Here is a 25,454-nt window from a genome sequence, read left to right on the forward strand (position 1 = left end):
TCTCAGACTCAGAAGAGTGCAAGTTACCCTTGGCAGCTGCTACATTCCAGTGAATGATGGACTTCATCCCTCAACTTTGCAGGGAAGTGGAAGGTCATATATATGTCACTGAAGATCAGAGACACAGCTGCCTGAGGAAACTAGTTCAGTCAACTCATGAAGGTGTAAAAGGTGCACTGTATTTGCACCGGAGGTGGTTATATCTCCTGTAGGCACATGTTAACTATGGGCTATTTACCTATCTACCAGTTGGATCACAAAGTTTATGGTCTATTAACAAGAAAACAATTTTGAGTTAGTGTTGTATCCTGTCATGGTAGTTGAACATGATGAAAACTCAAAATCTGCTGAAATGACAATTCATCTTACATCTTCTCCTTTTTTTTAGTGAAACACCACACTGGGAATAATAAATAAACAAATTTAAAATTATTCTTTAGGCACGAAAAGAATGACTGTTCCACTGAATCCATCTACTAGCTAAGTTAGTAATGGCACAAACTTTTACAACAAGCTTGAGAAAATACACAAAATGGCTAAGAGCTTACTGTGTGTTCTCTCTGTCTTTGAGGGAAGTATATAGCATGCAGTGAAGAAAAGGCAGGCTGATAAACTAGATCTAAAAACAAATGATTTGACAACACAGGGGTACTAAGCTAGGATCAAGTAGTCTGAGAGAGAGTAGTAGAGCTGTTAAACTTGTTTTCTTTGCTTCAGAGCCAAGCTGGCACTTGTAGGACACCAGAGGAATGGCTGACTGGGTCAAAACAACCAGGTGGGAAGCAGTGGAGGAAGAAGGTGAGCTCTGAGTACTGGGCTGTGCACTGCTCCCCCTGCCCCCTTGAGTCTTCTCACACTGTGGTGCGCAGTGACTTTAGGATGTCAGCCACCCATCCACATGGTAACAGGGGCAGTCAACTCCATGGACCCACCAGGAACAACTCTGGGTCTGTGCAAACACACCCACGAGACTTCAGTTCTGAAATCAGCATCAACTCACCTGGGGAAGGGCCCCAGCAGACCAGAACAGATAAAAGGATGGTGACACATGCATGTGGCAGTTGGGCCTACCCTGATAAGGCCCAGAATCTGATCAGAGAATGCAAACAATGCAAGCTATCTGTGATGAGTTACCAGCGGTGCCATGGTAATGTTTTTGGTGTTGAATTATGCTAAAACCAGCTCGGTTCACCATATTCCAAACACAAATCCTGCTTTTTAAAGTTGGATGTGACAGATAAGCTGGTAGCTGGCCTGCAAATTTGCGACTAGCAGTCAATCACTTTTATACTATAAAAGTCCAGTCCCCTTTCATAGAGTCAGGTTCTTCTAACATAACTCTTCTTGAGTGTATGTGCAGAGATTCCTCCCTCAGGCTGGGGATGCCCCCCAAGGATATTCCTCGAAGTCGAGCGAAAGAAATCTCCCCACAAGCATTGGTATGGCTGAGTTACATTAAATCTCTACTTTATAATTATTTCTTTTTGCTACCCTTAATATAATTGCTTCAAGAATGGCTTCAATATAGAGCACTGTCCTATCTTATACTATACTACTAGTAGTTTTAGCATTTATATTGTATAGTAAATAATTCTGGTTAAGATCTTTGTCTGATCATTTGTAATAATAAATGATTCATTTTATATAAACATTCTTGGTTTGCCATCATTAAAACCTGCAGGACAAAAGTGGTTCCATCACACCTCTATAATTCCTTCAATTTAAACTGCTGACAAAATCCGAAGCTAAGGTTGGATACTTTCTGCACCTCGTGACTCAACAGCAGGGCTTCTGGATTTAAAAGCTGCTGAGACTACACTGCATCCTAGGGTGGTGATAACCTACCTTCCTCTCTCTTCTCCTACCTTCTTCTCCTCAAAATATATTGTAAGCCAGACCAAAAGGTTCCAGTAGATGCCTTATTAAAGTGCCTTGTTGTGTCTGGATGAATTAAAGATTATCAACCTTAAGTCTGTCAAGTGCCTTATTCAGTCAGAATGTTCTACAGTTTGCAAGTAAAAGTTGTTATTGAACCTCCTGAGAATTTTGTTGTTTCTCCCATGCACCGCCTGGAGTAAATCCAACCACCTTCCCCTAAACCCGTCAAGCAGACGGGCCATCACAGAACTGTTACTCAATAAAAAACCTAAGAGCAGTAAAAATATATGTTACGACAAATTATAGAGTCTCCAAAACCATCTTTAAGTTTCCAATAGCCTCTGAATTCTTTCATTAATCTCTTCAATATATTTCATGTATTGTATAAAACAAAATCAACCGCATATCAGACATGCAATTCTGTCATTTCAATTTTATACTTCAGTGGTTGAAGAGTGTGTACCTCTGAGCCACATTTAGGACATGTAAAATACATATCAAATAAGTAGTTACTTTTAATACAGTAGTAACAAAAAACATGTGGACAGCCTATGGTATGAGGCATGGTAGGCCATTCCCCACACAGTGAACATTCCCTGCAGTGGCTTGCTAATGTGTTTTCACTGTTGGAAAGACCTGCAATAGGCAAACACCAAGAAGAAATTTTAAGTTTCAGTTTCTGTACATTAATAAGTGGCAGTAGATAAATCAGAAATTCAGCAAAGCCATGCCATAAGAGCTCCCTATTCATGTATTCAAATCCTACCTGACGAACACTTTGCGGCTTGCAAAAAACTGACCTAATTCCTAGAATGCGTTCTGTAAGTGTTGCAAATGTTCCTTTCCGAAGAAAAATCAGAAAATTTAGAACTCCACAAAGTTTTAGAAGTCCAGCTCCAAAGCTAATATAGCTCTTAATTTTGGAGAAAGATTGTTGTTGACGATTGCTAAATAAATCATAACATCTTTCTTCCAACCATCTTCCACCAACAGTGAAAATAAGATACCACAACTTTTGTTGTTTGCTCAGAGGCTGGTATTTCTCTGTCTGAGATAAGTTATTCTTGTATTGAATATTCAGAATACTCTGTCCCACAGTTGCATTCTTGGAATAGATAGTAAATCTCCATAATATAAGACATAAAAATGCTTTTACTTCTGGTTCAAAGTGAGCCAACACCCCTGGTTTAAATCCATGAAAACAGTTGGTAAACTGGGACCACACGAGTTGTTCCAGGGCTTTGTTTAGTTCAAGAGCATCAAGTTGACTTATTCTGAGCACAGGATTCACGCCCTTTTCATTTCCAGTGCTGGAGGCCATTTCTTCACAGAAAAAACTTTCTAGGAATAAAACACAAATAGATTTCAGTGTAATGGAGCATTTCTTATTTCTCTTTTTATTAAAGATAACAAAAGTGTAATATACCAGCAGTAAATAAATATATTCAGAATGCTATTATTTGTTACTAATGTTACAAATCCTTTCAAGAAGCTTTGCATTAACAGTAAGAAATTTCAACTCAAAAGAAATTATATTTTACTATTTCTCATTAATAATATTTGGATTTGGTTACAGAGAAGTGTTCAACATCTAGATATTTAGAAAAATCCACCAATTTAGTATTTCACTGTATACATTTAAAAAAATATTGCAGGGTATAACTCTAATATTCAACTGGACATTAAAACAGATCAGAAAGAACTGTAAAATATTATGGTGTTGTATGGAAAAATTGGGAAAAGGAACACATTAACTAAAAATCTAGAAAAGAATAGTGGGGAGGACAGAAAATATACTAACATGAACACTTCAGTAGCTGCACCTGAAAGTATAATCTTAGAAATACTAACAAATTTAGGATTTACTTTTTTAAAATTGCTTCCTTTAAATGTTATTGTATCTGGAATTCTGTGACTAAGAAAATAAATGCATCCAACTGCAATAGCAAAATACAGATAACACCTGTTACACTCCGGATTTTAAGCCACAAGCTGCCCAGAGTAGCTACATTTATTTAAGACTTTTTAAAAGCCTTTTGGTTCATTATTACCTCGAGTTCACGTCCGGAGAAAACGCTACTATGTTTTCATTAAGAGAATTTCTTTTAATTTAGTGACAGAAATAAGACATTTTGGCAAAAGGTTTTACAGGAGTAAAATACAACCAAGAAAAGCATTTCACTAAAACACTTGACACAGAGACCTAGTTTACAGAAAACCCCTTTAAACTTCTCCTTCCTCATTAGCAGGCAAAATAGGGCTGAAAGTAGCACAAGGCCACCTCCTCTGGACAAACAGTTTTGGGGTTCATTGCATCAAGTCAGACAGGATGAAAAGCCAGCATACAAAGGCTGTACACCCAAGCCTGTCTCACTCACATTGTTCTGTAGCAGGAACCAAAGCACAGGAAACACTTTTCAGTACTACTCAAATAACGTCACTCCTCTACTTTATGATCAAAGGGTCAATTCAACCCCTACTAGATCTTACTGTATCACTTCAAGAGCTTGAGTGCTAATGATTATCCATCCTTCTACCCCTCATCTTACCCCACTACCATTTTAGGAACCAGAGCCTCTTATAACCATTTGCTCTGGAACCTGTCACTCTGGTTTAGTATTATTCACTCAAAACCCCTAGAAGTCTAATGTCTTCTTCATTTTCTCTTCTACTCATTTCACTCAGTTCAACTTGTTTCAGTGTTCTATACAATTCCCAATACACAAAATCTCCTTCAAAAATCCTGAAGTTACTCGAAAGGGACATCTTATAAAACAACTTCCTTGATCCATTTACTAAGACAATTTTCCAGCATCAGTTCAACCATCTTTTCCAGCTGTGTTCCATTATCCCACGTGCTGTGAGAAATTTCTGTTGGAGATTTCTCTTAAGTAAGGTAGACTAAATCTGTAGAGATTTTCCCCCCCATTATAGCCATATTTTCTAAAGAAACCTGAGCAAGTGAGGAATGGTCATCAGGAACTTTCTGAAATCCAAGGAAAAAGTGTCAAATACATAGGATTATGATGGATCATGAAATACACAAGAAAGTCAATTGATCCTTATAGGCTGGGAGCCTCTATGACTGTATACCCACTTTGAAAAAAGGATGCAAGGATTCTGGTAGGCAAAAAGCTGAACACAAGTCACCAGTGCATCCTTGCAGTGTATTAGCATGGGTATAGCCAGCAGACTGGAGGATGTGCTTGGCACATCCTCCGCTTGGCATTGTTGAGTCTACACCTGGGATAATACCTCCAGTTTTGCCTCATTTCTATCAATAGTACAAAAGAAATGTCAGCAAACTGAAGAGCCCAGTCACTAAAACCATCAGGGACCCCCAAGACCTGATATATGAGAAGAGCTTGATTGTTCAACTTGAAGATAAGGCATCTAAGAAGTGATCTATGAGTAATCTTCCACTACCTAAGGGCTGCAGTGAAGATTAAGTCAAACTTTTCTGTGAGATGAAGTGAAAGAAAGAGAGACAACTGTGTGTTAAGTCGCTACACAAGAAATTCCAATTGGACATAAGGAAGTGTCAAATCCTTACTGTTTTAACTCTCTTATTTTAAGTAGTTTAAAACCTAAGAATTCAGAATCATAGACCCAGTAATGAAAGAGACAAGTATCAACATTCAAATATATGATAAACTCTATGTGGGATTAACTTATTATATAAATACATTTTAAGACAGAATAGTAAAGACTACTACTTGAAAGGTTCTCTGTTGATTTTATACTGTCACAGATATTGCGTAGAAAAAATTGAATGGCCTCCCAGAAAAAAAAAAACAAATCAAAAAACTAATAAGATTCTTTCTTAAAAAACCTATATTTTGTCTGCTTTGGATTTTTTTTAACTAAACAAATAAACAGTTGTACAGTACATTGCGAAACAAAAAAAATAATGATTGTATATCACTAGGGAAAGAGGAATTTCTGCTGATATATATTAGTGCTGTTATTGAGCATTGTACAAATTATGAATGAATATATTTTATTTGGAAACATGTTATTGACAGAAATCTATCAATAGTAATGTGAGTATTGTCAACAGCCTGTCAATATTAATGTAATTATAATTAAGGTGATAACATGGATTTTAGCTATAATACCAAGTAACATCTCCTGCATTGCTGCTATCAATATAAGCATTATTATTGACCTCTTCTGGAACTATCAGTATGAGATGTATTACCATCACGGACATCTGTCAATGCATTCTGCCTACAAAAACTCTACATTTAAATTTACAGGTCTGTAAACTCTGCCTGCAGAAATATACAAATCCAAGTAACCTCTCGGGTGACATTTTTTCCACAGGACTATTCCATTGTGGATAAGTAATCAAGGGGTTTCTACTATCTCAGAACTACTGTAATTGCATTTCCTGCTTTTCTAGCATAATCATTAAAAGAAAAATGAATCTATATGCAAAAGCCTCGAAATAACTTCATGATTTGTAAAAATGCTTTTTGGGAAACCAAATAAAAATATATTTACTAAATGACAAAAATAACTTTGTTCCTTACTGCTCCAACTCTTTTAGATGATCTCTTCCTTGCAGCCAAAACATGTATTCAGAGCATTATACTTATGCAGGGGTGGAATAGACCACAAGGGACTACCAAATCCTACCTCAGCACAAACACAGGCTCAGGAATATACTGACAGGTGTTTAACTACCAAAAAAGCTAATTCCACAGCTTTTCTAAGTAGTTTGTTCTCCAGTGTTTTATCACTCTAATAATTATAAAGAATCTTTTTCTCATGTCCAATCTAAAGCATCTTTATTACAAAGAAGGATGCTTTTCATTCTACAGCAGAAAACAGTAACAACAACAGAGAAGAATTTCCATTTTGTTGCACCTTCTCAAGAGCAAAAAGCAGCAAGGCATGCGAGGGGGCCAACTACGCACAGAAGATTTGCCAAACTAGATAATATCCTCTTTCCTACAAGATGCCTCCAGAAAAACCAAACCAAACAAAAAACCCAAATAAACCCCACAAATAAACAACTTTACTCTTTTCCAGCAGCATATTAGAATTTACCTTGAGGTCTAGTATATCTTCTTATCTTTTTCTGTCACTTTTCTCTCTGAATAATTATTTCCTGGTTTCGATTCACGTATTTGAGTTTGTCCTGTTAAATGCAGTGCTTCATACTTGCCTGCATTGCTTTTCATCTTGATGATTTTCAATATTTTCTTCAAACCCATCAAGAGTTTTTTGGATTCATATCTTATGTTGAAAACAAAGTAAAAAAAACCAAACTAACTTTAAACCCCTCTCTGGCTACTATCCTGAGTAACATTTCTAAGTATGTGTTCTCTCCATCATCCAACTCATTAATGCCTTTTCATCTTGACAGGGCACTACAATAATTACTCAGTAGAGGCAACTTTTCAACGTGATGCTGATAATATCAGCATCTAATGGAGGTAGGATTGATATTATATTTCCTTAGTTTGTCTGTGTAGGGAAAAAGACTTTGTTAAAATCAAGCTGTATTTTACTTAAAGTTTTCCTCTTCCTAAACTTGTGATCCTTTTTAAGAGGAGAAGCAGACTGAGGTTTCTTACAAACAGGTCTCATCAAATCATACTGGCTGTTTTACAATCTCTCTTCTACCCATTATTAGATACAAATTAATTGCTAAACTATTTACTCCTAAACCTTTATCTGTAATCAAAACTGACAGCTTCAATAATTCTCTTAACAGAAGAATAAACAGGCACAAAACCAGGCATGTACAAACCCATTTTGCTGGCTATTTTCACCCTCTGGGATATTAAATAAATAAATAAAATCAGTGGTGCCTAATTCCTCAATCATTCTAGGATGAATTTTATTAGGATTTGCCACTTGAGCACATCTATATTAAGATTCCTTAGGCCATTCTTTCTGTGCTTTGGTTCCACTCTTATTTCCTGTATAAGATTAATTTTATGAAAGGAGTAGGTCACAATATATCTCTTTTACAATTTCTGAAGTAAAGAATCAGTCTTTGAAAGTCTGTTACTTGTTCTCCTTTCTTATTTAATAACATCTTGGTAATGGACCTTTTCCTTTGTGCCTCCTCTTACTCAGACTTTTGGATCCTTTCACTGATTCTTTTCTTCTGCTTTGTAAACTGAAACTTATTTTGTTATTCAGAGTCATCAATTTTATTCTTACATTCCTATGCTTTTTCTTTATATCCATCATTAATCATGTATTTTTGCCTGGACAACTCTTTTGATTTCCAGGCCATGGAAAAATTCCTGATATATAAAGTGTCTTTAACATTAATTATTACTATTTTGGTTTATTATACAAAGTATCTCAACACAAAGAAACAGCCGGACAACTTTTTAGCCTTTTCAACGGACTAGATTTTGTCCAGTCCCAGCATTGAGATCTATGGCTCAGGCATGGGGAAGGAGCATGTAGAGCGGACATGCCAGGAATCATTCCCCCTCTGGAGATAACACTAACACATAGATCCTTTTCTCTTCAGGAGCTACAATGCACTTGGCATTATGCATTCAGTGTTGCCATATCGGGTGTGTGAGAGAGCACAAGAGCAAGTCATGCCCTTGGTCTACTATCCCTCCTTTTATGTTCACAAAGTTACAGTATCCAGAGACAGCAAACAAAGACTACCTTTCCACCCATCACAAGAATGCTGAGATTTTTTTTAATGTGGAGTGGGGTGCTTTTTAATTGACTTGGAGGTTTGGGTTTGGTTTTTTGGGTTTTCTTCTGGTGAAAATGTATACCATTTAACTGTTCTTTTCAGGTAGTCTCAATGGCAGAGGATATTTTAGATGTCAATTTAAAATCAATAAATTTTAAAGATGAGAAATCAAACAATATGTATTCAGTTAACTTTAAAATCTTCCTTAACACCAACTCTCATAACACAGAACATGGACCCCAGCTGCTCAAAGCCTCATGTCTTACTACTAATTCTCATCTCGATCTTGCTCATCAAGTGTAGAGAGAAATATCCTCAGATCAAAGTCTAATTGAGAGCCCCAACTGTGTTGTCTCTTAATCACTGTAAAATTAACTTATCGCTATATCATTACCTCAAATAACCTTACAAAAGATTGATTTTGTATTACTGTCTGGATTTCTATATACTTCAGCCAAATACCTATCATTTTCTAAAGAACATAAATTGATTCTTTAACCATTTGGAATAACTACTAACACTAATTGAAAACCCAGTAGCATATTGCAATCACAGAAACTATTATTTATTTCTTACATTCCTGGAAGAAAGGACTATTTCTCAAAATAGACAAAGTCAAGGAAAACACTGAATGACTGTGTAACAAATCAATCCAACAGATAAAATTAAGATTTTCATTATGAAGATTGAGTGAGCAACTACTAACAAATCCCAGAATCCTAAATGCTACAATTACATTTAGTGTCCAAAGACCAAGTACAAGACAAAGATGCATTTAAATCACAGACTGCTTTTCCAACTTTAACTCAGTAAACTTAGATTCCATAAAATGAGGTACAAGAGATTAACCAATGCTGAATGCCTGGAGACAGCAAAAAAACATAATGGTAGCTCATTGGTTTACCTTCCATAAATTACCCTCCGAAGTCAAAATATTAGGGCTTCAAGTTACAAGATCATAACCAGCTCAGAAGAGTCAGAATTGATACAACAGTATGAAGAGCAGTAGGAAAGTGCTGCACTGTTAGAAGCTGTATGTCAGTCGTTTCTGTCAGCATTTATTGCAAAATGAAAATCCCCTGTCAGTGTAATACTTCAGTAAATGCTAGCAACCTAGACTATTATTGGCCACCATTAAAGATACTCTGAACACTAAGAGTTCTTATGGACTTCAGAAAAATTTGTCATCAGTCCACACTCATAAAAGACAGATTATTAGATGCAAACAGCCAGATATGATAGACTAATTACCACATAACTAATATTTAAAATACTACCTTTTAAAATTTGTGGCGTTGAATTCAAGGCTACAAAAGCTCTAAGTACATTTGTATTCCTCATAGCATAGAAGCCAGAGACAGCATCATCCTACCACTTTTTGGATTTAGCCCTAATTTTCATTTACTGGAATAAATAAGAAGATAAGCATGTAACAAATTAATGTTCAATCACTCTACTTCTTAATCCTATATCCTACTTCTCTTCTTCCCTCATCTTATTTCCTCTCTTTTGTAACCCCTCTCTTAGTACATCAAATTACAAATTCATCTGTAAAGGGATGTGTCAGTTCCGCTTATAAATTCCCATTCTCTGCTATACTAAATGAAATCCTGTTGTTCCTTTTAATTAATCAGTGATAAAAACCCAAAAGCTTAAAAAACCAGCTACATTGTAACCTGAGGCTTTCCAAAAAACATGGTTAAAAAAACCCCTTGATCACCAAGATGTTGAGCAAAACATATGTACAATACAAAACACTGACTGGTTTTATTTTGGAATTAGGTAATGGGAATTATCTGGAGAAGTGCCTTACCTTTACTATTGATGAATCAAGATGGTGAAGAGAGATATGAAGTAGCTGCACAGTGACAACTATGATAGTTAACTGGGAAGGAACAGCCCCTTGTAAGGAAGTGACAACATTTCTGACTAAAGCAGGAAGTATAGGAGAATGGGAAAAATCTGAATGCCTTGTGCTACAAATGTAGATCTCAACTGCTGATGTGATCACCCAAAAAGGGGAGATCCTTCCATTTGAAGACATTTCGGTTGTGATAACGTTTAAGGTTCTGATAAAAGGATGGATAACAAAATAATATTGCATTGCATGTATAAAAGTGAAAAGGACATAAAGCTTAGTATATGTGCCATCCTTTGTGTAAAGCAGGTGAAACATCATCTGGTGGCAGTTATGCAGCTCCATTTCTGAATGGTCCAAAACCAGAACATGAATGCACAGATGTCAGCACATTGTGGGCAGTTAAAGCCATAACTCCTCCTTTGCTGGTTACTGTTACTTACCTGAAAAGTTGGTCTCACACCTCATGACATATGTAACCTCTGCTTTTCACTATTGTAAGGGCATTGTATCTCACATCGACTTATTTGTCAAGCACAGCATCAATTCCAATTTTATGCATCTTTTCCATGCCCCTCCTTACCTTTCTTCCATTCAAAACTACCTAACAAACAAACAAAATAAAGTAATCTAACTTAAATTCCCATTTCACAGCTGTGTCTCTGTTCTGCTCCTACCTGTCTGATCCCTATGAATGGATCACCAGACAGGTATGGAGATGCCAGGATGAAGATTGAGTAGCTATGTAGAAGGGATTTCAGAAGGAACACCTGCTCTATATCCTCTGATATAATTTACCACAGATGATAGAATCCTGAAATTTTGCATTAAACACCTTATGCTTATCATGTGTGAAACAGTCACTGCCCAGATTTTATTCCAAGTTTCTTCCTTTTTACATACATATGCATACCAACTGTAGTCATGAATATTCAGTGCTATGCAAGTGTAACAGTGCTGATCCAAGCACTGCACTAAAGGAACATAAGGCCTTTTAACTTCTTATTAAGAAATATGTATTAGATGAGAATAGTAAAATCTGTCCTAAATGCATAGCTAAGTCATAATTAACCCCTGTCCCCACCTGTACCAAAAGAAGGACTGCATGTAAAAACAATGTTGTTACAGACTGTATATGATATGCTAGAGCTAATACAGCTCTGCATCAATAAAAAGACAAGCCTGTTCACTGTAAGTTTTAAGTTTTGGCCTTATTCTATACAGTACAACTTATGAATAATTGTATCTAACTATAATCAAGATCTCTCAACTGGTGTAAGGATAAAGAACAGTACTTTACCTGACATATATCTCAATTTATAGGTGTGTGTTCTATAGAAACATAAGGTGATGTAATTTTTAAAAGATACAATTGCTGCTTCCCGTTTTCCTTCTACTGTGCATTGTGTCCTTCTCTTACAGACTAGCACCAGCACTCATTCGACCCTCTCTTGAACTGTTCTTTCATGCTAAACTGGCAAAAAACCCACCTGTTTTAATTTATTTTTCTGCAGATGTAGTACACATATAGACCACCACAGAATCAGGTAAGATACATGCAGTACCAGTAAGAAGAGTAACAGGGTGAAGAAAGACAGGTAATCATGAAACCAGCTGCCTTAATCTCAGTATCATACTCTTACGTCCACCACCAGCCACCAGCAAGATAGAAAACTAAACTTTTCATTTGACTAGAACTGTGGTCTTCAAGCCCAACATGCTCAATGTGCAAGCAAAACACCACAACACCGTAAATACAAATAATGAAACTTTTTGCTGTCTTTCAAAAATGAAAAGAAAAAGAATTATTTGTACAAGTCCACTGTAGGATTTATGCAGACTTGCAGATGAGATACTACTCTGCTTAAATAAATAACACTCCCCACTCTTACCTCTTCATACGATTGTACTTTGAAATGTTTGGCATACACGGTGACTAACAGAGATGCTGGGAAAATTAGATGTGCTCAGTGTCCCCAAATCTTGACAGTTCTATTACTCGGTAATTACAGTAACTTTAAGCACACGAAGGAAGACTGATAGGCTTTCACCACACTCTCCTCGATCTTATAACTTTATTAGCATTTTAGAATCCACTGGCATGGTTGCACACATGTATTACAAGTAACAGTTTAAAAGAGGGATAATAATTTCCTTACTAGGCAGCCTGAGCTGTATGCTGTTACAGCTGCTAAAATCCCTCTGCAATTCCAACACGAATTTCCCTTCATATTTAGTTGTGCCCCACAGTGTCATGGCCCTATATTAATTTACTTTCCAAGGAAAGTTTTTTTCCTTGCCAGAACCCTCCTGTGATATTTTCTGTCAGCTACACTACCTATAAAATTAATATTATTACTACTATTGTTAGAATTTAAATTTTGATTAATTCCTTTCTTTTCTAACCCCACTGACAATAGATTAGCTCAGTTTGTTAGAGCATGGTACTCATAACACCAAGGTCACAGGTTTGGTCCCTGCACAGGTCATTGACTTAAGACTTGGACTTATGATCCTTGTGGGTCCCTTCCAACTCAGAATATTCTGTGACTCTGTGAACACCGAGACAGTGGTGATAAGGACTGGCAGAGACAGAAATTTTAGAGACATTGTTCCCAGGCAGCTACTGACACAAACATAATGAATATTAGAAGTGTTCAATTCAACTTCTTCCTAAAGGCCGAAAACCTCCACAGGTCACCCCTGGCAGAGAAAGTAGGAAGTGCCCAGACCCAGTCAGAATCAACCTTGAATCAAGAGTTGTTCCAGTCGTAATTCCCCTCTCTTCCCAAATTGTGTATTTGTCCTCTTTTTCATCTCAGAATTTTTTCTCTCTTCTCATTTGTACCTTTTCTTAGTGTGAAAAATCTGAATTTAGTTTCCTTTTGAAAACAGTCTGAAATAATCTGACTTCCAAATTTCTTGTATTCCACCTCCAAACCAAAAATAAAACAACTTACCACCATCTCTGAGAGAGGCATGTTACAAACAGACGGCATCCTTCATGTTTTCCTTCTCCTGAAGATTTTTGTAAAGCTTAGATGTGAACTGACAATGCTTGTAGATGTAGGTCAGCTGCATGGCTGCAGGAACCATTTAGCTCACCCAGGAAGCTACAGGACAAAGAGCCTGCTACCTTCTCTGTTCACATACAGCACAATCTGACAAATGAGACTGCAGTTTTTAGCACAACATATTGGCCCTTTTAATTTTTTTTTTCATTTGCTACTTTTAACTTCACATAGAGTGCTGTAGAGTAGCTGGTGTTGAGACCAGGCTAGTTAGCTAAAAGAAGAGTCACACCCCTTCTCTGCCTCCTGGTCTATGTGAAAAAGTATATATTGTATTAGGTGTCAAAAGGAAAAAAAACAACCCTACCTCCACCCCCTCTCCATCCAGCAAAACACCAAACCAAACCAAAAACCCCAACAAAACCCCTGAAACAGCATAAGCAGCCTGCTTGAAAAGATGATCCTGAAGTAATCTGCTGCTGCAGTCCTAGAGATGTAACAAGGTGTAGGGTCTATCATCATTAACTGCAGCAGCAATACAGTGAGTGAGGTCTATTTCCATTTTAAGTCATAAGCAACTTAACTATCATTTAGGTTGAAAATTTAAATTCACTCTCTACATGCTCTGAAAAACTGCATGAATTCAGAGGTTTTTCCTGGAAAGTTAACATTTGGAAAGCAGAACTTCCTACGGAGAAATTTACATTAGCGTGTTCCAATTAAAGACTGATTTTAATTGACAAAATTATTATCTTTTAACTGCACACATTGCATACAAGTGTAAATATATCCTTTTCACATTTTGTATCTTACAAGTTGTTCAGCTCTGTATACACTAAACAAATATATCAGGCTAATAAATTTGTAGAGATTTAAGTGTATTTATGATGTGAAGGATCAATACAGACTTTAAAATATTTATTGTGATTTAAAGAAAAATATGCCACTCTCGAAGCTTGCTGGCAAAGCGGTCTTTTATTTGCAGTCATTCTACAGTAGTATAGTGCAGTTTTCCTCTAAAAATTTCCTAAACTCTGTCTGTTGCTGGTGGGTTGCCCAAATACTGCTTGTGTATTTACTGCAAGCTAAGAAGACAAAATAAAAATAAAAACGAAAAGAGATGACATGGGAATTGACTGTTACCCCCTCTGTTTAATTTTTTCATGTATGTGATAAAAGGGGCAAGTAGGAAGGGATCAGTGTGTTTACTGTAAACTTATGAAGTCCAAGCCCTACCTGCTCAAGCAGGGCTGTCTGGAGCAACTTGTACAGGACCATGCCCAGAGAGCTTTTGAGTATCTTGAAGAAGGGGGATTCTACAGTCTCCCTGGACAACTTGGGCTTGGTCACCCTCACAGTGAAAAACTGTTTCCTTATGATCAGGCAGAGCTTCCTGCATTTTGGCAAGTGCCCGCTGCCTCTGGTCATGTCACTGTGCACCACTGAAAAGAGCCTGGGTCTGTCTTCTTTGCACTCTCTTTTCAGGTACTTATATAGATGAAGAAGATCCTGCCAAGCTTATGCTTCTCCAGGCTGGACAGTCCCAGCACTCTCAGCCTTTCCTCACAGAAGTCCTGCCCCAGTTCCTTAATCAACCTTGTGGCCCTCTGTTGGACTCTCCAGGCCTCGCCTATACCAGGAAGCACAGAACAGAATAAAGTACCCTAGATGTGGCCTCACCACTGCTGAGGAGAGTGACAGGATTTTCAACCACCTCCCTTGATCTGCTGGCAACACTCCTTATGCAGTCAAGGATACCATCAGCCTTCTATGCCACAGGGGCACACTGATGGCTCATTCTGAACTTGCTGTCCACTAGGACCCCCAGGGACTTTTCTCCAAAGCTACTTTCCAGATGCTTGCCACCCGGTAGACACCAGGGCATAGAGCTAACCTTCCCCAGGTGCAGGACTTAATACTTTCCCTTCCTGAACTTTATGAGATTCCTGTCAGTCCATTTCTTCAGCCTTTTTAGGTCCCTGTGAATGGCAGCACAATCGTCTGGCATATCAGTCATTCCTCACACTTCTGTGTCATCAGCAAACTTGCTGAGAGTACACTTTACCCCATCATCTAGATCATTAATGAAGACGTTGAACAGGATTGAACTCAGTATCCAGAACCCTGGAATACACTAGTTACTAGCCTCCAATTAGACTTCATATCATGGATCACCATCCTCCTTCTCCATCTCTTCTGCAAGTTTTATGTTGACCTTCACTGTTTGCTCACCCAGCCCACACTTCACCAGCTTCTCTATGAGGATGTCACAGGAGACACTGTTGAAAGCCTTACTGAAACAAGTATCTACTGCACTCCACTTGTCTACCAGGCCAGTCATTTCATAGTAGAACATTATCAGGTTTGTCAAGAATGGCTTCCCCTGGGTAAAGCTATGCTGGCTACTCTAGATCACTTTCTTGTCTTTAATGTGTCTTAAAATGGTTTCCAGGATTAGCCGCTCCATCACCTTCCATCCTTCTGGGGTATTAAGGTGAAGCTGATCAGCCTGTAGTTCCCCAAGTACTCCTTGCCCTTCTGAAGACAGAAGCAACAGCACAATCTGACTAATGAGACTGCAGTTTTTTAGCACAACACACCGGACTTTTTAAAATTTTTCCTCTAGTCTACAGGCACTTATCCCAGTCTCCATGATCAATCAAATATTATCAAGAGTATCAGTGATATCAGCCAGCTCCCTCAGCACTCCATCAGTGCCCAGAGCCTTATCTATGTCCAGTTTACTCAAGTATTCTCTGACCTAAATCTGTTCCATCAAGTGTACATCTTCCCTGCTCCAGACTCTTCCCTGCATTCCACAATTCCTGAAGGTCTTTGCTAGTATAAACAGAAACAAAGAAGGCCTTCAGTACCCCTCAGCCTTTTCCACATTCTGTGTTTATCAGAGCCCCTGTCCCATTCAGCCATGAGATCACATTTTCCATAGTCCTCCTGCTACTGATGTATTTACAGAAGCACTTCTTGTTGCCTTTGACATCCCTCACCAGATTCAACTCCAGGCAGACTTTGACTTTCCTAAGCATATCCGGAATGAATAAGAATATATTACACTAGTTTCTGTCAGGGACCATACAGCTTAAAGGAAACATTGCTAAACTGCCACAAACATGATGAACTTCTTTGTTGAAAAAGTTATTACCTAGAGAGTCTTAAAAATACCCTCTCTGCCCATAAATTGTTAAAGTTTTCAGAAGCCAGGTATCAAAAATCATGTAATATATCTTACTCTTCAGTTAGACTGATATTAATCCAGAACAAATTTATTGTTAATACATGAAGAACCTTTCTTATCAAATACACTGCTATCTTTTAATTTAAAAACTTATTCATATTTTTCTTATTATTATCATCTTATTTTTATTATTATTATTGGAGCACACCATGCTTGCAAACTAATTTAATGAAATTGTATTTATGTCTAAAACTTACCAGTTAGTGTTAGCTGGACACAATTTATTTGGTTTTTTTATTTTAATCTTCCTAATTCCTGTTTTAACTGAATAAATGTAGAAATTGCAAGTGCAGCAGTGCTGTGGGATTTTTTTTTAAATTTTTTTAAGAGTAGGTCATTATAACCATAATAGAAATAAACCATATGCATAATAAGGTACATTAATTATAATCTCAAATTGTTGACTGATTTTGTCTACTGTTCAATTTACTGCTAGTCTTCCTTCAGATAGCTGTCCATCTTTCTTTCCCTCTACTTTCTCTGAACCTCATGGCTTTGAAACTACTTTCATATGTTTAAAAAAAGACATTCCCACTCTCTCACATTTTGAACATGTAATTAAATGGGTTTTTTTCCCCCTAAAGACCATGTGCTTCATTACTATATCCAGATATATGTTAGCACTGGATTCAGACATCACTCCCTACACCTTGACGATTTATATATTGAAGAGTCATTTATTTTACAATATATTTTTGGTATTGATAATATATAGCCATAAACCTGTTTCCTTCCCAAATACTCTCTGGGTAGCAGTCTTTGGTGATTTTCAGGACTTTCTCTTTAGAAGACTGTTAAACAGAGATACATCTCTTTCCTGACTTACATCACAACATTTGATGTCAAAGCCCAAATGAAGGTCCTTGGATCAGTAAGTGTCAAAAACTGAGTATAGAAATTACCTTTCCTACTCTATTCTATGGAGGGTTCAATCAAGTCTTTATATACTATTAATACTTGCTTGCAAGTTTTAGTTGAATTTAATTTTGTCCATTACAGGAACATTTACTTCCTACATGTCCTGGACCACGCTAAGTATCAAAACCTTTCTCTGAGTCACTACATTCTCTAATGAAATTATACCTACAGTCTTGGGATGGGGAAATAATAGAAAAATCTAAAAGGAGAAAAACATCCAGAGCTGTCAAACAAATAAAAAATTTCTCTCCCAGATCTAAACATCCTCCTGCACAAAACAAATATTCCATATATCAAGCCTAATCCTTGTTAATCTACCAACATGAACTGAGGCATACCATACCAGCTACTTGACAGCCTTTTATTAAGCGAGTAGATTCATAATGCATCTGAAGTCCCATTACCTAAGAAATTAATTTTTTTTAAAAATAGATTCAGAAGATGAAATTTTATATTTGTACTGCTATATTCAGAGTTCTAAGGGTAGCTCACTTAAGCGTGAGCCAATTCAGATATATCTAAGTTCGCTACTATTACTTTACAGTTTTTAACATTTCTAACAAAAGTAAAAGATATTTTTACACTCACGCAGAGTTTGTTACTTAATTATACCAACATTAATGGGAATGGATTTTCTTCACTTGCTGAAAAAGACAATCTCAACAAATAAAAACCCACAAGTTTTAACTAAGGCAGATCTAGAAGCTACAAGGACTTAGAAATAGAGGCAAAAGGCTAACCAAAGGGTTATTTCAGTTGCTGTAGTCCCAGATTAATGCAATTTCACAATGCTCTGTACTCAATAATAAACATACTCAATCCTAACTTTTAAAACGGCAAATATATATATGCATAAGACCGGGGTTTTAAAAACATTGATAAAGACACAAACTCTCACTTCTAAAAAGTCCTCAATACCCCACCTCTTTCAGCCTCCCTCAATACAATCCAGAATGGTAGGCAAGAAAGAGGACATAATATAACATCCTTGCAAAACATTCATAGTGAAGAGATTGAAATGTATTCCACTTTCCAATCCACAGACTGTCAATAACTTAACGATACAGAGAACACTTATAAGCATCAGGGTAATTAGAAGTGTAAATCATAGAACCATAAAGCTTGGAAGAGACCTTTAAGACCATCAAATCCAACCATCAACCCAGTACTGCCACTATCCCTAAACCACATCACCCAGTGCCAGATCCAGACACCTCTTAAACAATTTCAGGGATGGTGACTACCACCTCCCTGGGCAGCCCTATTCCAATACCTGACCACCCCAAGAATGCAAAATTTTTTTTCTAATATCTAATCTGAATCTCCCCTGTCTCAGCTTGAGACCATTTCCTCTTGTCCTCTCACTGTAGACACGGTAGGTAAGACAGGCCTCCACCTCTCTACGGCCTCATTTCAGGTGTTTGTGGAGAGCGATGAGGTCCCCCTTGAGCCTCTCCTTGAGACTAAACAAACCCAGCTCCCTCAGCTGTTCCTCATAAGACATGTTTCCAGACCTTTCACAAGACTTGTTGCCCTTTGCTGGACACACTCTAGAACTTCAATGTCCTTTTTGCAGTGAGGGGCCCCCAACTGAACACAGTACTAGAGGTGTGGCCTCACCAGTGTCGAGTGTAGGGACATGAAATGAATAAGCTATTAAAATTTTAAGATTTTTAAAAACAAAACGTAATGCTGCTTTCTGAAGTATATTTGCACAGGAAGATATAAACTTCTGACAACTGTTAGCAATAAAAATACCATCTGATTCACCCAGAAGAAGACAAATTATTTAAAAAACATTACTGTAACGTATAGGATAGCAAAATATTGGAGATATTTTTTTTCCTACAGAAAACTGAACTAGTTTACTCATGGTGTAATCTCTCACGTACACCACTGGCTTTTCTCCATGTACATCACCACAGACACTAGTGTTGAACTATTCTCTCCGAAGAAAGGGTTTGTGGAAAATACAACTTTTTAACTCCAAAGAAGTATTCTTACTAGCAACCAGTGCTAGAGCACTAGCAACCAAAGTAGGTGTTCCAATACTGACATGATCATATATTTCTGAAGTAAATTCCAGAAGAACTAAAATATAAGTGTTAAATCCCTCCAATACTCTTGATTATGTGCCCTACTGGTCTATTCAATTTCTACCAAAAATTAAAAATGAAAAAAAAACCCTTTTAATGAGTTAATTTATACATGTTACAGGTATGAATTTAACTTCACAGTAAGTAACTGAAATTGATGACTTCATGCAGCATGAACAAACAAAAAATAAAAATCAGACGTGAATTTTTAATCCCCTTAACAGTTTATCTGCTACTCCAGTTAAGGTACCAGCAATGAAACTTTCAGCTGTTCTCCTACTAATCACTTTATTAGATAAACTAGTGATGGTGGACATCCAGGAACTGAAAAACAAGCTGCTGATGAATAGAAACGAAAGCAGAAAGATGAAAAAGAATCTGCAGAAGAAAGCACTAATAAAACATATCTTCATAAAGACTAAAAATAGTATTAGTCTTATAGAGAAATAGCTCTCAACTCCTAGTCTAATATTGCAACTGTTGCTGAACTACATGTTAGTAACAGCTCAAAAAAGTTTGACAAGAATTCACTAACTTCCAGTAAAATCAAATGTCAGAATATTTTGGAGTCAGATTTTACTACAAATTGGCCAGACAATCTTTGACCTTAGTGAACACCTCCCTCCCGCTGACAGGCGAAGATCACACAAAAAGCATACAGTGCTGTGGTTTCTAGTATGGACAATGTCATAAGCAGAATTCAGCCCTCTGTCAAAACACACTGGCCATTCAGAATAAATCCACCTTCATTTTGTGGAAAACCAATGGTCTGTTACTTACAGGCTACACGAAATTGGATAAACAGAAAGTGGAAAGGTGCCACCCTCACCTTTAGCAGGTCTCCTACAGGAAACCTTGTCACCTATAGCACGCAGTCACAGGAAAGAGCCTTGGAGATTATAAACGCTTCACTCTCTCAACTGACATCAGAATAACAACTCAGACGAAAACACTCCCCTGACAAGATATTATACCTTCTCCTCTCTATGGAGCTTGTCCCCAGGTTCCGTCCTCTCTTCCCGCACGCCCGGGCCTAGCCAGAACTCCTCGCCATCCCTCTGCTGCACCAGGAGCCTGAGCGCCAGCGGGACTCCCGGCAGGGAGGCGCACGGGGAGGGCAGGAGGCTGAACACAAGTTCCTACAGGCAGGCCCCGGAGCAGAGCCGGGGACTGACCCAGACGGGCTGACCGTGGGGCACTGCCCCGGCCCGCCGGGCCGCGGGAGGAGCCTGACCGGGATCCGCCAAAGGCCGCGGCCACCGCCCAACGCAGCCCCTCCGGCTCGTCCCGCCCCGCGCCCCGACTGACCTGCGCCGCGGCCGGGCTCTGCCTCTAGCCTCCCGGCGAAGCTTTGCGCGGACGGGGCGGCCCTGGGCAGTCTCCGCTCAGCCGCCCCGGCGCGGGGCAGAGGCCGCTCCCGGGCGGCGGTTCGGGCGCAGTGACCGCGGTGCCGCCCGCGCGGCTGCGCAGGAAGCGCTCCGAGACACCGGGACGGCGCGCGACAGGGGCTTCCCGCACGGCGGCCGTGCCGGGGCGGGGCGCACGCCTGCCTGACTGACAGGCCGAGGAGCAAATCAGCGGCTCGGGGGAGAACAAACGGCCAATGGGAGCGGTAGGGGCGGGACGGCTCTAAGGCCGAGCGGGGCCGCCGGGCAGCTGGAGTGTCCGCGTGACGCGGGGTCTGCGATGCCGGGTGTGGCGTCCCGGGGGAACCCGAGCTGCGGTTCCGCCGTCTGCAGTTCGGCGAGCGCCAGCAGGGGCTCCTGGTCGCCCACGGGGCCGTGGAGAGGCTCCGGCTCGGGGTGGGGTGGTCACCGGAAGTGGTGCGGGGAAGGCGAGGCCGAGCCGCTTGGAGCCGGGGCCAGCCCGAGGCACAGCCCGTGGGCGGCGAGGGGCCTGAGGAGGATTTACTGGCGGGAATCACAGGGCTGTGAGAGTAGAAACTGAGCTGACTCTGGAGGAAATGTGGCAACGTCCTAAAAATACTGCAGGCGGGTATTTCCCCATCAGTAACACGCCAGCGCTGTTGGTTGCGTGGCTGCTCGCTTTGTAACTGGCGTCAGTGTAAGCCAGGTTCTCCTGCTGAGAACGGGCTGAAAGTGTTTTGGGTGGCTCAGAGCAATTATTTGGATGAATTGTACACCTTGGGGAAAACTGCATTGAGAAGTTGGCTATTACGGTTCTAGAAAGCAAATTAAAGGGAACTCTGTGAACAGGTTGATAGGAATTGACAATATTTATTAAACGTAGGGATTAAAAGATACTCAAATAGTGGTTTATTTACTTCCAAACTGTAACTATATTTAGTTGTGACATATTCACGAGCACAGATTCACAAGTGACGTTAAGAGTCACAGTTCCTCAGATACCTTGCTGAGGTTATCTGTGCTGAGGAGACTGGGAGCCCACAGGCACATGTGGATGGATTCTGTACTGGTTTTTTCTAACTCACAGACTAGAAATTAGATGGGGCTCTGGACTACTTGAGGTGCCCCAAAACGAAGTACAGGCCTTTATGAATATCAAGATCTTGAAAAAACCACTTTTGTTCAGGATTTACATGTAATTTTTCATAATGTTAAAGCAAAACAGATGCCTAACTTTGTTACCAATGAGTAATTCCTCTTTTAGAAGACCTGTTTGAAGTGAATAAGGCTAATTCACTTGGCTGATTTCACAAAATGGGGATCAGGTCTTTTCTATGAAAAATACATTTTAAGCAAAATCTTTTGAGCTAGGAAGGCACTTCTGTTTCACAAAAAGATGTTGCAGTGGAAAGCTTATGACCACTAATAAAGGAAAAACAATCAACCTCAAATGTTTAGGTAGTCTACTATATACACCAAGGTATTTGGGGTAATTTTTGCTTTGTTTTTAAAACAAAACCATGTAATGATTTATTTCTGCAGAGGAGTAATTAATTGAACCATGATATTAATTTATTATCATTTATTTATCATTGTATATTTGAATTAGCAACAAAAACACTCCTTGTGCAGGACACTGGAGAGCTTATCAGCATCTAAAATCTTCTGAAGTGAGACCCTATGTTATGTGAGCATAGCAGAGAAAGGCAATAGAGACGCTCAAGAGTGAAGCAATGTGCTATTTCTTGGTGGGCTGATATTGTGACTGTCTCTGGGAGCTGTGATTTCTAGGTGGAAGCTTGCCTCTGTTTTGACTTGACACTGCAGGTGCAGCTGACTATCTGTGTCTCATGAGGTCTCTGAACAAAAGTTGCAATGCTAAGTTGTCAGTGTTTGGAATACTTGCAGACCCTGTAACAGGAAGTGTAATAGGGCAGTGCTGAACAAGTCTCACATGCAGAATAAGAGTTTTGATATGAGTTCTGGAAGATGACTTTCAGAATAGTTCATGAGTAAGTCTTGATGAAGCCATTTTTCCTCATTTATTCCAGTTCCTGAAAGAAACAGCAAACAAATAGGAGTATTTCATATCTGAATTTTGTCCTCGTTTTTTCATTTCTGTACTCATCTGACACATTTCCTCACTCTGTTCCTTCTGCTCTGTTCATATGGAGATCATCTGGCCCTCATGCTGGTGAGAACTCTCCTCCAGGATTCAGTGTGGACAAAGACTGCAAATTCATTGCCAAACAGATCGGTTTCACAGACTTATCTTTTTCTAAACTGGAAAAGAGCACTCTTGCTTAAACTCCTCCAGTGATTAAAAAGGGAATTTTCAGATATGCTGAATGAAATGGAGAGTAAACTGAAGTTACCTTTCTCTTTGAAAAACTTTAAACACCCTTTACACCCTGCAAGCAGTACTTGAATTGTTGTGCTTTGCTGGTGATTCAATAATCAAAATGTTATTTGTAGTGTCTTTGTAGCAGGCTGCACAGATTAGGAATTTAGTCACTGCTATTAATATTCTTCCCGAAGCGGAAAACCACAACTAAGAGACTGAAATATGAAGAAAGAGTGGGGGATGGAAGAAAAATGAAAAGCTGCAGCATACCTTTGTCCAAGGTTTTCATTTGTGTCTAACCTTCTCTGTCATTTCTATCCTTCTAATTCTTTCAGGATATGATAGAAAAATGTCCTCTTTGACTACAGAAAAGCACTCTCAAATTTCTGTGCCACTACTTGAAACATGGTGATGCTTTTAATGCAGACATTTTCCGTGGCCTTAACTGCTCACAGGTCTGTACCAAAACCAAAGTAGCCACTGTGAATACCTAGTAAGTACTGTTCATAAACATTTTTATAATGTTTGACCTTAAGAGTGACCTGAAGATTAATGGATATGTTGTATCAGTTTTAATGGGTCTCTTTTCTCTTGGATACACACATGTGACTCCCATTAGTCTTAATGGGAGTTATATGTGTGCCTAGAGGTTAGACAAGATCTCTAAAGGTGCTGTTATGCTCTGTTGTATTAACGATCTCATAATTGCTGAGGTGCTGCACCTTTGCATTGAAAGCAAACTAATTAAATTGGTCTAGTATAAGTTGGTATACTAGCATACCCAGCACGTAGGTGTGTTTTCCTGTGAGTCTCTCAGTACACAGAGGTACCGGCCAAATCAAATGTGGAATTCAATTTTTTTGTGTGACTTGACTTCCTTTGTAATTGTTCTTTGTAATTCAAAATGATTTCATGAGTTTGATTCCTAAGAAAGATGATTGTTCGTGTGAGTACAGGGGAAGAAGCTGAATGTGGTGTTTTATTTTATCATTAAAGGATGTAGTGAGAAAAGACTGAATTGATTCTTATTTTGATGTTGCAAATCATGCACTTTGAAAAAAGGCAGTTAAGTCTCAAGGATTAACCTGAAGCTTGATGTTGAATTTTAATTATGGCTTTGTTACTCGTTTCTTCCAAGTGCCTTTAGACAAAGCACTTCACCTTTCTTTGATTTCCAGATATGTAAAATATCTACTTGCTTCTTAGTGTTGCAGACATAAATTAATATCTGTTCTATACTTTGGAATTTTAAGATTGGTGCATCCAACTGTATTCTGTTGGCATAATCATGACAGCACAGGAGGAGAAAAAATCATAGTATCTACCTGGTACAGCCAAGCAGAAGTCCTAGTGATGATGTAGATCTGTCAAGAGAACTGATTCTGTTCCATAGTTTATGATGTGTAAGACAGTGCATTGGTAATGAAAAAAATTTGGTACGTTTTTTGGTGGAAAAGATTGTACAGTAGGCAAATTGACATTGTATAGACATTTGACATTTTCATAGATCAAAATAATAATTAGAATCAGATAGTCACTGTGAAAATTTTTGTGTCTTATTCCCTGTCTCCGTGCATTTGAAAATCAACCATGATGTAGTCTTCTTTGAAAATATAGATTTGAGGAAAGAATGAATCTTAATATTTACATTCTAGAGGAAAAGAAGGGTTTATGTGATAACCTTCACATTTAAAGTTGATAATTTTCTTTTTTTCTTTTATCAGATAAGGATATTACATAAATTCAATTTCACAATTTAGTTTTACTATTTTTGAAGTAACAGATCTTGTGGCATATTTTTGGGTGGGGTTTTTTTTGTTAATATAATTATTTTATTTTTGCCCTTATGTGATTCTTACTTTCTAGTAGAAAGTAGCAAATTTCATAGAATCACACAGAATCACAAAGTCAGCTAGGCTGGAAAAGACCTCTGAGATCATCGAGTCCAACCTATGACCCAACACCACCTTGTCAACTAGACCATGGCTCTGTGTGCCACATCCAATCTCTTCTTAAATACCTCCAGGGACAGTGAATCCACCACCTC

At 38.6% G+C, this 25,454-nt stretch overlaps 1 protein-coding gene across 6 annotated transcripts in view; it reads right to left on the bottom strand.

The window, feature by feature from the left end:
• PEX2 (peroxisomal biogenesis factor 2) overlaps nt 1–21,116 on the bottom strand; it is a 45,114-nt gene extending 23,998 nt beyond the window's left edge. The window contains exons 1-3 of one of the 6 annotated variants that reach the window (XM_017812410.1): nt 20,671–20,933; nt 11,002–11,022; nt 2,140–3,219 (exon numbers count right to left, since the gene is read on the bottom strand). In XM_017812410.1, coding sequence (XP_017667899.1) covers nt 2,285–3,199 — 915 coding nt within the window. In that variant the 5' untranslated portion in view covers nt 3,200–3,219; nt 11,002–11,022; nt 20,671–20,933 and the 3' untranslated portion in view covers nt 2,140–2,284. The other 5 variants (XM_017812413.1, XM_017812412.1, XM_017812409.1 and 2 more) reach the window with 5 other exon arrangements.
• Nucleotides 21,117–25,454: the final 4,338 nt, after the last annotated feature.

The sequence above is a fragment of the Lepidothrix coronata genome, unplaced genomic scaffold, assembly GCF_001604755.1.
Source record: "Lepidothrix coronata isolate B3197 unplaced genomic scaffold, Lepidothrix_coronata-1.0 Scaffold36, whole genome shotgun sequence".
Lineage (NCBI taxonomy): Eukaryota > Metazoa > Chordata > Aves > Passeriformes > Pipridae > Lepidothrix > Lepidothrix coronata.